The following is a 13,253-nucleotide window of genomic DNA, read 5'->3' as shown; positions in this document are numbered from 1 at the left end:
TCGGTTCACGATCGGCCACTAGCAGCAGCAGCGGCCAATGGCTTATAATTTCGCCTCGCCACAATTTAATATTCATCAAATTTTCGTCGACCGACTTAAGCTGCAAAATTCCTCGCTTGGAGTCTGGTGCTGGATTCTCGTGAAATTTACTGAAAATTCGTTTTCTTACGGGGTTTTAAGTAACAAATTTTAAGTGCATCAACAATCATACACTAATTCAACGTTATAAACACGTACACGTTTGATTGTACAATCGCGATCGAAATCGAGCTTTCTCTCTTCTTAAGCATTTCGACCTTAATCGATTCTCGTCTCTCTCACTACTGAGCCTGTCCCTTTCTAGAAATTATAGAAGCATGACAGAAAGAGAAGAAAAGAAGGCGAAGATGTCGGTCGCGCGAGGCCGGCAAAATCATCCGGTATAATCGCGACATTTTTCCCCTCCACATCGAGAGGGAACACTATCATTATCCGCTGTCTCTTAACTTCCCCGTCGTTCGGGTTCTTTTGGTCAGCTTGAACATGACCAGGCTATATACGAAATCGCGTAATGAGACGTCTCGTTCTTCCTCGATATAGCCGGCCACTGAGCCCTTAAGGCTCTATTAGCCATACAGTTTTAATAAAAACTGACGAGGGAATGTATTTTCTTGGTAATGTTTTATGGCCGCGCGGATACAACTTACTTAGGACTTGTCCGTGCATTTCAAGATGTGAAAATCTGTTGTATATCAATGACTAAATATTTATGTCGAAACAAATGTACGTATATACCTATGTATACAGTCGCAGCGGACAAATTTAAATAATTACATAATATTACATAATCGCCGGAGTCTTATGACTTTCGATGAATACTCGACACAGATGAAAAAAAAACAGAACTTAACGATCAATAATAAGCATCGGACTCACTTTGGTTTCTCAGCCCGCGGCGGCGCGTCGCTGAATTTTGGGGACACGTCGCATCAGCAGGCGTGTACACCTGCCTGACACTGGATCTCTTGCGAGATCTTTCGTGATTGCTCCCGATCGAGCCGGCTGTTGCCGCGGATAATGGCGAGGCGCGATTCGCGTAATCTCGGCGTCATTATTTTTATATACTCGCCCACGGCCATTAGGCGCGTATACGCGGCTTGTCGTCAGGCGACTGAGGAAAGTTGGAACAAATTTTCGCTCTCGATTGCCGGCCAAAGGACATCACAGCGCACCTGCGCGAGACGGACTCTTGGGTGTCTTGTTTTTTTCGGCGACCTGGTTTAGCTCTCTGGACGGAGCTGCTCGGAATGAAGGCCAATTAAATTTTAGCGGCAGTACGTGCTTTCGGCTGAAATTCGTAAAAGTTTACGTTCGTGTACACATGCAGCTTGATATTGTTTTAGTTTTCTATACGTGGATGTGTGCAACATCGTGCGATTATATATAGGAATTGGTCGCACTGAAAAGACTATACACACACACGACGACAGTAAACTATAACAAGACTCGCAGTTCCTGCAGCGAGATAGCGTCCTGTGTACGAAAAAAGGCCCAAAGCGAAGGAAGAACGACAAAGAGCAGATAGCAAAAGCGCAGCGCTAGCAATTTGCTTTTTTCGCCGGGCGAACGCGTGCAGCAAAGTGGCGCTCGCAAAAATAGCCCTTATCTCAGTTCCCTACTACATGTATGTTGCTGCAGCGAGAGCGAGGCAAACGAAGGAACCACTCGCCGCATCGACGTCGGTCATCAAGTTGAAACGAGTGACGGCGATCGAGCCGATCTCGAAGCCAGATACGCCTTTGAGCTCGTAAACTGTCTCGGGCGCGCGCAAACAAAGGGACGAGACTGAAAACGTCATCTGCGTGCAAATGAATGTATAGGCACTTTTTATGCGTAAGAGTGATGAATATCAGCTTAAAAATGCGTAAGTTTGTAAACCGATACTCGATTGATTTGATGCGAAATCCTATGTTTATTAGAGTGAAATTGACATATTTCCTAAAGAAATCGCAGTATATACACGTATTTTAAAAGGAAATATTCCATCGTGCCCTTAATCATTTCGTATAATCATCCATATAATTAGTCCACCGTCTACAATTAGTAACTGCGTATTTAGTGAATAAACATATGTCGGTCTGCGCATCTATTTACTCAACGCATACAATAATACATGCAATACACAGTTATGAATGTACAATGTACACGCATATAATTGTTTATACATGTATACATGCATTTCGACATCCTTGTATATAAGGTGTCCGCCGGCTGTTGCTCCCTAGACCGTGTCCTTGCCATATTCCGGTTTCCATTGCTATTCCTATACTATTCCTAGTCTGATGTTCTATACTCCTTGGAGTAGCATCGCTTTGTAATACAACGATATCGTCCCGTTTCGCCCTCGAGGCTACTGCCCTGTTGCCTCTGCTCTGCACGCTCGAATGAGCGAACGAATTGTCATAATACCAAGCGATAGGATCTCAATTTCCTTTCTCTCCTCTCTCTCTCTCTCTCTCTCTCTCTCTCTCTCTCTCTCTCTCTCTCTCACGATGTACATGTATATGCGTCTACATCTTGCCCGCGTCTTTCATAAACGATTGAGCTGTGAGCTCCGCGAGAGAGAGCTGGAGCGATTGTTTGGACAAGATAATGTGTATCTTGCACGGTGAATCGTTGTTGTTGCAGCAGCGCCTCGTCTATTGACACGAATTCAACCGCGGTATATTATATGTATATACATATTAAAGACGTAATACGCATTATAACGGTAATTTATTCACTTATACATTTTGCGAATACCATTCGCATTTATATTTACGATATTTTTCTTTACACCGAATCAAAGCGTATATATTTTCCCCTTCAATAAACAATCTCTGCTCCGGATAAATGAAGCCATAGACTCGATATTGCCTGCACTCTATCTCGGCGCGTTAAGCGAATATTTACACTGCAACGCGGTGGCCCGCGAGTACAGCAGAGTAGAACAACCATTTTTCTCGGGCCGCGGAAGCTAGGGCGAATTTTTCTTTGTCACTTCCGAGCTGATTTTTCATAAAAAAGTTTGACGTATTCCGCCGCATCGGCTCTGCGCGCGGCCGAGAAATTTATATACGCTCTCTGCACAAGTTCGCCGGTAGCAGCACACCACGATACAGCCACTGTACGCGCGAGCGCTGTGTACACTCGCCCTTTTCGATCAATCAGAAAGTGGATACGCGCGCGCGCGCGCTGCACGTCGCCGATGAAAATGAACTTTGCACATCAGCGTTTCCTCTCGCCAACTGTACGCCTGATAATAATAATAAATAATTGCGTCGTCGCGCTGAGTCTAAGAGACAGAGAGAGAGAGAGAGAGAGAGAGAGAGAGAGAGAGAGAGAGAGAGAGAAGGTCGATAATGGGAAACGTCCGATTTATGGATAGATGGATATTAATATGCCCGTCGCGTGAGTGTTCGCTCGGTTGTTTTGATATTTAATCACCTTTTTTCGTCGAATCCATTATCTATGCTGCTCTGTACATTTTCAAAACAAAAGAAGCGAAGTTCACGCGACGATGAGCAAAATATTTATAGTGCCTGCCTCCGCTGTCCGCTCGCCTGTGTTAATGTAATGCATGAATTTCTTTCTTTTTTCTTTGCGAAATCAGTAACGTCTCGGCGATCACGTTTTTCACGTGGGTGTGAATCATGTTCGCCCCTGCAACGATGTTTTATTTCCGAGATTATAATTATGCTCTGAATCGGTTCTCGCTAGATTAATCGACAATTATGAGAAAAAATAAATTCAGCTCGTTGGAGCGCATGAACCGATTAGTGCAGGAATCGATAGTATTTTGTAACTGTCAATTACGCAAGTGGAGGGTTTTCACTAATAAAAAAACGATCTATAATCATAGTTATATAACTGTTCGATTTATTAACCCCACCGAGCATCGGAGCTCTCAAAGCGCCGGTACTAACATGTGCCCTGGATTCAGCCGTCGAAATTCATGTATTCAGCATAAACGTTATGAGCTCGCGCGCGAACATCGTTCAAAAAGTTTGCCAATGTTCAGCGCGAATCCCCCCCTGTAGTCCAATTAAAATCCAAATAATGAGATTCCAGACTTTGCGCACTCTCTCTCTCTCTCTCTCTCACGCGCGGGCGGGCGCAGAAGCAACTCTGATCCTCTGGGCCTCCGAAAAAAGGAATCGACGAACTAGGCGCATCTACGTAAAGTAGAGCGAAGCGAGCTACTGGGATCTCGCGAAATTTCCTAGACTTGAAATAGTTTTTACCAGGTCGCGCGCGCGCTCGAAAAGTAAAAAAGGAGAGGGTGTGCAGGAAGAGGAAGAAAGGCGGTCGAAGTTGGGAAAGGGGTATATAAGCCGTAAGGCTCGCTTTCCTTCTGCTGGCAGAGGGTTGAAAGTCGGAACTCGTAAAGCAACGCAGAATATCTCTCGGCGTATAAAGTTCTCGGCGGCCGTGCAAGGAGGAGCGAGAGAGAGAGAGTGAGAGAGAGAGAGAGAGAGAGAGAGAGAGAAAGAGAAGAATCATCCTTTATCTCAGTTCCTCCTCTCTAGCCATTTGTGACCATTTTCTCGCTTCATCCCTCTCTCTAGTATACCGTCTGTTCCTCTATTTGTCTCGCGAAAAATCGCGGAAGGCTTTATGGCTGAGCAGTTTTCTCGGACGCTCTTGTCGACGCAGTGTACTGCAGCGACAGCAGAGTCCCCCGCACTTGTTTAGTGGGTTATTCGAGTATCCTTGGTATTTAGGCGGTTTCTGCGGAGAACAGAAGTCATCTCGCTGACTGCAAGTTGAGAAAGAAAGACCTTACGCAGCGCAGTCGGGGCAAAGTACAGCCTGTTCGAGTTTGATCCGTTCGAGAGTCATCGTTACGGAAATTCGAACATGGAGCAAAGAGATTTTCGCGAATCTCGGAAATCTCGATCCTCTGCTAAGAGAATCTCTCGGATTGAAACAGATTTCTCAAGAAGCTTTGCGGTATCGATTGCGTCGGAAATACTCAGTTTGAATCACCGAAAAAAGCCTCATTTCCATCGGGAAACGCCGGTAGCCAGAAGCTATCGCGCTCGGCCGACCTCGTCGCAGCAAAAAGTCCCTCGGAACATGCTTAATCTACCGGCTAAATAGCAAAAAGCCTCTCCGTGCTGTATCCACGCAGAGCGGCTCGGCCGACTGCTGAAGCGATGGAAAGAGCCCGCGCGAGGAATTCTCAAGAACGACCTTTGCTCCCGGGCCGCCGACGAGCGGCCAGTTTTAATGGTCGCCGCAAAGAGCGAGTGCGCGCGTCACGCGACGACGACATCCCTGTGATCTCGACGCGGCTACATTTTACCGCATTAGCCGAGTGCGTCCCCCTCGACGCGCGCGACACACGTACGCGTCGCGAGTATCGCACGCTTACTCGCCGCCTTCTTTGCGTGCCCGACAAGTGAGCAGGAGAAAGCTTCTTTTGCCGGATTCGCTTCGCGCATAAACGCGCCTTTAATTATTACCGGCACACGACCGGTTGATGCTGGCCTCCTGAGCTTAACGAATGCTTCTTCTGGCATTCGAAAAGTCTCTATTTTGTTTTTCTCTCGCTTTAAATTAAAACGGATTTTATATTATAAAATAAAAAGTGGATGTGGCAGTGCATGTATGCGCGCGCGCGTGTGTGTGTATGTGTGTTTATCCTGTATGAACAAATTTGGGCAAGGTTTAGTGTTGGTTTTGCTACGGTTTACTAAACTCTAAGTTGCTATTATTTATCAAATTATGTAACTACGGTGATTCATTTAATTTTCATACAAAGATATAATATCTTTCTTGATTAGATAAGACAATTGACAAAAGTCACAGCAACTATTTTGATATAGATATCTCTTCAATCGTTGATTGGACAGTATAGCTTCATTATAGGTTGTGCAAACAATATTATTTTTCATGAGGAAAACGTAGCGTAAGGTCCTCTTTACAGTGCCGTTAAAATGTTCGAGTTTACAGCAATATTGGCTGTTTTATGTAGCGCTGCAGGTGAGTTTGTCATTTACAATGAGTATTTACTATTCGATTGAAAATTCGTCATTTTTCAAAATAACTGCACAAAACATACATTTTTATAATTTACAGTCGTCGCTCAGGACTGCAAACCAGTACATTTTGGATATGACAGCATAGTTTGCGAATGTAACTCAACGTATTGTGACAGCTATCCTGATCCTATATCACCAGGTAAAGGTGCATTCATATGGTATGCTACGAGCCGAAATGGACAGAGATTAAAGCGGACCGACGGAAAAATTCAGAGTAAACCAAACGGTGGATACACGGTCCGTATTGATTCCGATAAGCTATATCAAAGTATAGAAGGATTCGACGGTGCTTTCACTGATTCGGCTGGTATCAATATCAAAAGCCTCAGTTCAAAAACTCAGGAAAATTTAATGAAGTAATAGTTTTTAATAAGTATAGGTATGCAGTTTGAAATATCCAATGATATTAAAGCCTTTTCTTTTAGTTCGTACTTTAGCACAAACGGAAGTAACTACATTTTTGGTCGCGTACCTATTGGCGGTATCGATTTCTCTACGAGGGGCTATACGTATGCGTCTTCTCCTGGTGATAAGAAGTTAAGAGATTTTTCACTTGCCAAAGAAGATACCGAGTATAAGATTCCTCTGATGAAAAAAGCCTTGAAAATTAATCCATCCCTTCGCTTTTTTCCCCATCTTGGACTCCACCAATATGGATGAAGAACGTACAATCGTACTATGGCTAAAATTGTCATCCTAAATTAGCCTGTAACTGTCCATATGATCAATGTGGTGTTTAAAACAATTGTCATTTTTTATCTAGATCACTTACTAGAATAATATTACCAAACGTATGCAGATTATATCGTCAAATTTTTAGAAGACGTTGAAAATAAAAATCAAGCAGAGTATAGCTTCTCACGGTGAATATATTTATTAATACAAAAAAAGAACAAGAAATTAATACGAGTATGACAGCGTAGTAAGATGTCAGTGAAGCGTTCGACTGGACAACTGCTCGCTTGCTCGATTCGGTTAGAACTAACTGCTATCATCCGCTGAGGGTATTACAATACCTCGGTGACGCGGCCCTACGACTGATCGCAGGAGGGACGCTGTCGATATCCAGGTACGCGACGACGCGGCCGAAGCGTGAGCGGACGGACCCTTCTTAATAGCCCCCGCCGCCAACCTGGGTATCATAAAAAGGGCGCACTCAGCGAAGTGCGCGCTCCTTCTTAATCCCTAATTGCCGTGTTTGTCGCACGTATTTTTTGTAGGCAACAAACAGACCGCGTTTCCGAGAAGCTTATCGTTATAAAAGAGCAGATGCGCTGCCGAATTTGGCGACGAACTCGGTGCAGCGTCTGCGCTTGGGGTTTTCCCATCTATAGTAAAATAAAACTATCCTAGAGCTACGCATATTTCTAAATGAAAAACTATGCCAGATTTTAGCAAAAATCCAACAATACCAAAAGTATGGACTGGAAATGTGGTCTGTCTCAACTGGTAATGAGCCATTCACTTCACTTGGCACTTCAAAAATCAGTAGCATGTTTTGGTCACCAGGAAATGTATCGAAATGGATCACGAATAATCTAGGACCTAGCTTAGAAAAATCTAAGAGTAATAATACCTTCATCCACATAAATATTCAGTTATTCAGTCTTGTACATCTTTTTAATCATTGTTAAATAAATAAAGTATCCTTATATTTGTCACATACTTCACGCATATTCCTGATATTTCAACAAAAGACTATATTTACCTTGGTATATGATTGAGGTAAAAGATAAATACAGCAAAGCTTTAAAATACGTTAAGGGCATTGCCGTGCATTGGTATAAAGATGATGTTGTTCCTGCTGGTGTGCTTGATATAACTCACGATCTTTTCCCAGATAAGTTTATTTTGATGACAGAAGCTTGTATAGGCGAGTACAAATAGATTCACGTAAGTATATTTTTTAACTTTGTAAATACATAATGAAAATTTATATTTTTTGTAGACGATCGCTCAGATCAACAACCCAAGGTGATTTTAGGCTCGTGGAAACGAACGGAAATGTTAGTCAATAGGATCTTTGAGGTATGTAGATGTGATCAATCATTAATAAATAGATTTGAAAGAGAAAATAAAATTTAATTCGTTCAATGGTATTTTAGAACATAAACCATCATGTAGTCGGTTGGGTCGATTGGAATCTGGTCCTTGATCTTCAAGGAGGACTAACTTGGATAGGCAACTACGTTGATTCTGCAATAATTGTCGATGCTAAAAAAGACGTATTCTACAAGCAGCCAATGTTTTATGTAATAAGTCATTTTAGTAAATTTGTGCCTCGCAATTCCGTCAGGATACACAGTAACAGCCAAGATACGGATGTTGTAACAACTGCATTCAAGACCAAAGATAACCGGATTATTGTTCTTTTGTTTAATAAGTGAGTTTTTTCACATTATTGGATCATCAGCTAGAAAACTAGAAACAAATAATCAATATAATTTTTGGATGATAAATTTGGCAATATAAATGTGGAATTGCCGGAGCACTCTGTACATACTATTTTATACAAGTACAATATGTAAATAATTATTATGATGTTCTTTAATAAATCGATTTTGATCTTAAATTCGATGCAAGTGGATTTTATAATGTTTTACCTGATTATTATTTCTTTTTTCAAATTGGATCGCCACTCGATTTTGATCATCTGATTAATAGATCTAGGTAACGTATAGACACTTTATCGAACTCGCATAATCGCATCAACGAAGAGACGATACAAAACCTATGATAACTATCTCAAATTTTTTAATACTGCACATTCCAGTCAAAGAACTATAACGTCAGAGCGTGCGTATTTTTTGTGTCCAGACTCTAATCGAACGTCGCAAATTTTACTTCCATATATTTTTTGGAACGATGAGGTTTAACATTATAAATATTTTCCAGCTGATCGTGAGATGTCTCGAAGCTTATCAGATTCCAGACTTTCCTTCTGATTTCATGCCGATAGTGTCAACATGTAACGTATGTATTACAAGATATTATCTATATATTCTTTCTCAAGTAGCTGCAATGATTCGTAACGATTACGTATCAATACAAATATTCTTTATTAGTAAAAATTATTTATTAGAACAAAGCGTTAGTGTACAACGCCATTACCAAAAAGTAAGTTCGAGTCGTTTTTCAACTTCAGAGTCCCTTTGTAATTTTTCAAAAAATAATGCGCTACTGGTGAGTCGATCGACGACGCGTTGTCATTATACGAAATTCCTAAAGACGAGTTTTTGCCACTTGACCGGCATTTACGGAGGGAGTCGATGCGAACGCACGCACCAAAGGAGAAACTGGAGCGTATATGCATAAGAGAGCATAAAAATACCGTCGCCTCCCTAATCCACGCAAATTTTGATCGTCGCGCATTTCAAAGGCCCGTCATCGCGCCAAAGCGCACGCCTCCTCTTACGCGGTGGCGGCGGCAAAAAGTGCAATTCAGCCCGGCCGAGAAGCGTTCCTCATTCAGAGTTCTAAATAAGGACTAACGTCGATTGCCCGCGGCGCTCGGCGAGCTGCTGCTGTGCAGCTACCCAACGATTCAGCCGCGCGTTTCGGGGCCGCATCGAGAGCTGCGACGAAACCGGCGCAGATGACGGCGTTTCCTGCGCGCGCGAGCACGCAAATGAGCGAGCGCAGGCACTCAGTTCCGTCACTTCCCGTAGGTACCTATCGTCAAAGCGACGACTGAAAGCAGGCAGACGCGAATCCGTCGAATAGCTGCAGCGGTTCGATTTTTTGTCTACCTTGCCGTGATTATACGTGGATTTAATTGATTCGAATCAAGTCCTGGATATATGTATTATGTTCATCGGTGCGATTGTGCGCTTTTTAATTAAAATCGACGTTGAAAGAAGCTTCTTCATCAATGATTCGTCAGTTTTATTTTACTAGGAATGAAGGCGCGCTTCGCGCGCTCTTGATTCTTTCTCTATCTAATAACACTGGTAGAAAATCTACCATAGTGTTGGGTGGCACACTAACGTCTGCTAATATTTTATAAGCATGGAACATGTTACTAAATCTCTCAAAACTATTTTTTAATAAATATATTAATAATGCTCAATGTCGTCATCATTGGTTTGAATAGTGAATTTGAAGAAACGTTCAGTATAAGAGTCAGTGGGTTTGTCTATCATTACAATGTCATTTATTTGCATTATAAAAAAGCTATACAACTGAAATTTTACACAGATACTTACTATGCTACCTCGAAAACATGAACCTACATGATTATGATTTAACTATTTTCATTCATATTTTCACATCGAGGCCCATATGATTTTTTTAATTTAGCGTATCAAATTTTACTTGTAGACAGTTACACAGAAACTATCATCTCTAGCACATTGTATTTCTGGTTTCCAGTGTATTTTTATATGAAGAAAGTGATAAGTATTTTAGCTTTTTTGTCAAGGTATTAATTAGAATTTTGACTTTTAACAGTTGTGAGAGATTTTGAGACTGATACCTGTTTCTCCATTTTTGCATTTTTTCTCATTCGAAAACTAACAGGTCTAGAAGGCTCATATTTTGCATATAGATTTCTTTTGTGGTTTTGGAAAGATATTTAAAGTTGAATCAACGTTAACTAAAATACTTGTGTACGACTACAACACCCATGAATTATTTAGTCGTATAGCATGAGTTTGCATTCGCATCAGTGTCGGAGTCGAAATCAGAAGTTTTTCAGTTAAGGTCAATTCAACTTTAAATATCTTTTCACAATCACAAAAGAAACCTATATGCAAAATATGAGCTCTCTAGACCTGTTAGTTTTTGAATGAGAATAAATGCAAAAATGGAGAAACAGATATCGGTCTCAAAATCTCTCACAACTATTAAAAGTCAAAATTCTAATTACCTAAAACGTTGACAAAAAAGCCAAAACATTTATCACTTTCTCCATGTAAAAATATGCTAGAAACCAAAAATACAATGTGCTAGAGATAGTAGTTTCTGCGTAACTGGCTATAAGTAAAATTTGACCTGCTCAATTAAAAAAATTCGCATGAGCCTGGATGTGAAAATATGAACGAAAACAGTTAAACCAGAATCATCTAGGTAACATAGGAAGTGGTAGTGTCATATTTTAGTTGTCTATAGTAGCCCTTTTATAAATCAAAGAGCATTGTATAATGATAGACTTAAACTTACTGACTCGGATACTGAACTTTTCTTTAAATTCACCCCTCAAACCTTACCGAGGGCGACTTTGGGCACAGAGACACAGTATATCTTCAAACTCTTTATTCTTTTAATTAAACTTCTCACTGACATTTAAAAAAAAACTAAATAATATTCACACACTTTATTACTACTTCAAATAGGGTTAGGTGCCACTTTTCAATACACATGTTTTAATACTACACACTCTTGGTAATGATTAATTTTAACTAAAGTTTTTTGCTACTTATATTACATATATTATCAACGTTTCCACATTTCATTTTAAACACCTCAAACATTTCTACCAGCGTTATGAGTTATGACTGTTTTGAGGGTTATGAATTTAAAGCGCGGTTCTGATTTCGTTGCCTAGACAACCAACCAGCAACCAATCAGAATCACGTATTAAATGCTTCACAACAAAGGCCATCATTTTTTTAAGAGAGGAGGATATGAAATAATTATTTATCGTCGCGTTTGAGGCGTAAACATTGATTTCCTGCAAAGCACCAGCTCGATTCCGCTTTTAATTAACATTGCCCATCGTTATCTCTCGCAATAGCCTGAATAATTAGCTCATCTATAGCTGGAGCGTGACGAATGTGGCAAGCGCGAATTGATAACCGCCAATTATTAATCACAGAGATTCCTCTTGAGCGTATATTCGGCCAGCGCATCCCTTTGAAAACGCGAACGCGCGCATTATTTACTCGCTCTATATATATTTCGGAATGATCCTCATATTCAATGACTGCATCGTCAGAGCTTTAACACGTTGCGCCGCTCGATTCCTCTCTAGCAGGCGTCTCCGTCGCTGGCAGAGGCAGCGAGCGATCCCTTTGATGTTGCGTATACCTTACGACTTTCTCAATGGGCAATCCTCCAGCCATCGGGACTGCTCTATTTTTGCAGCAGCAGTTCTCCCTTTTCTGCGTCGCCTTGGCTATATTTATAGCGGCGACGAAAAGCTCCGCTGACGAATGGCTTGCGCGTAAAAAAACGATCAGCGGTGCGGAGGTATACACGCTGATGGCAGGAGCCTAATTTAGAGGCGTGCCGCGGCTCTTAAGAAGCCATTGAGAAACGAGCGGCGCTCAATGAACGAGAATGAACAAGATGCCAAAGGCGAGAGAATGGAGATGAGAGTTGCTTTTGATGCTCCTTTGGGACTGTTTGAATGTCTTTGAGCGAAGTGTGGCTCTGCTACTACTGGTTTTGCCTTTCCTCTCCGGCTGACGGAAGGAATGAGGAATGAGTCGGTCAGAAATGCGATTAGATCCGGGCTATCGGGAGCCGCTGATAAAACCCGGAGAAGTAGTTGTAAGCGACGAGTATTTTTTGATTTTATCAGCCTTTTAATCTTCCACCTCTCTACTCGAGCAACTCGCGCCTAAAAATACTCTTAATTTTCCGCAGGAAATACTCGTTACATAAAGTACGTGTATCTTCACCCCCAATACGGAGTTGCGTCATGTCGTCGTCGTTGAAGCGCGAAAAGTTCGAGTCGCTGAGCTGAGCGAGTGTTTAGCCTCAAGGGAGCTGCCAGGGGAAATATGTCCCTGCAGGGCTCAAAATTATTTGAACTGAAAACACTTCTCAAGATTAATTGGATCTTCAAGATAACCGATGCGCCGTGTGTCGCGTTTATTAATGTTTGCTAAATTAACCCGTGTTTGTTACTCGGTGATTATATCAGCAAAATTATAAACTCGAAGCTCTACGCTTTAAACTTTGAAGTATACACGGCTAGTTGGAAAGTAGGTCAACAAACAAAATCGTCCACGTCTTTTTTCTGAATATTCAATGATTTGCGACACACGTCATTCGATACTGTCTCCCATACTTTCACGAGATAGAATACAGCGCTGCATCATCTATTGTCGACGTATTAAATTCTGCATTATTACAACGCGCTTTGCCGACAAGGGCCGTGCATTTATAAAGCTATGTATACACCGACAGCAGAGCGGCATCGTCGATGCGGAATAACGTCACGTCAGCTGCACTTCGTCCGAC

At 41.7% G+C, this 13,253-nt stretch overlaps 1 protein-coding gene across 1 annotated transcript; it reads left to right on the top strand.

Annotated features, from left to right (window-relative positions):
- Positions 1 to 5,861: 5,861 nt before the first annotated feature.
- On the top strand, positions 5,862 to 8,575 carry LOC100115547 (lysosomal acid glucosylceramidase-like). Its single transcript, XM_031925552.1, is given in 7 exon segments — positions 5,862 to 6,006; positions 6,103 to 6,421; positions 6,491 to 6,693; positions 6,696 to 6,738; positions 7,763 to 7,938; positions 8,002 to 8,093; positions 8,171 to 8,575. Coding segments are annotated over 7 exon segments (1,161 nt in total). The 5' UTR covers positions 5,862 to 5,960; the 3' UTR covers positions 8,453 to 8,575.
- Positions 8,576 to 13,253: the final 4,678 nt, after the last annotated feature.

This window comes from Nasonia vitripennis, chromosome 1 (genome assembly GCF_009193385.2).
Source record: "Nasonia vitripennis strain AsymCx chromosome 1, Nvit_psr_1.1, whole genome shotgun sequence".
In the NCBI taxonomy this organism is placed as follows: domain Eukaryota; kingdom Metazoa; phylum Arthropoda; class Insecta; order Hymenoptera; family Pteromalidae; genus Nasonia; species Nasonia vitripennis.
Note: the sequence above shows the minus strand (reverse complement) of the source record. Positions and strands in the feature narration are given on the sequence as shown.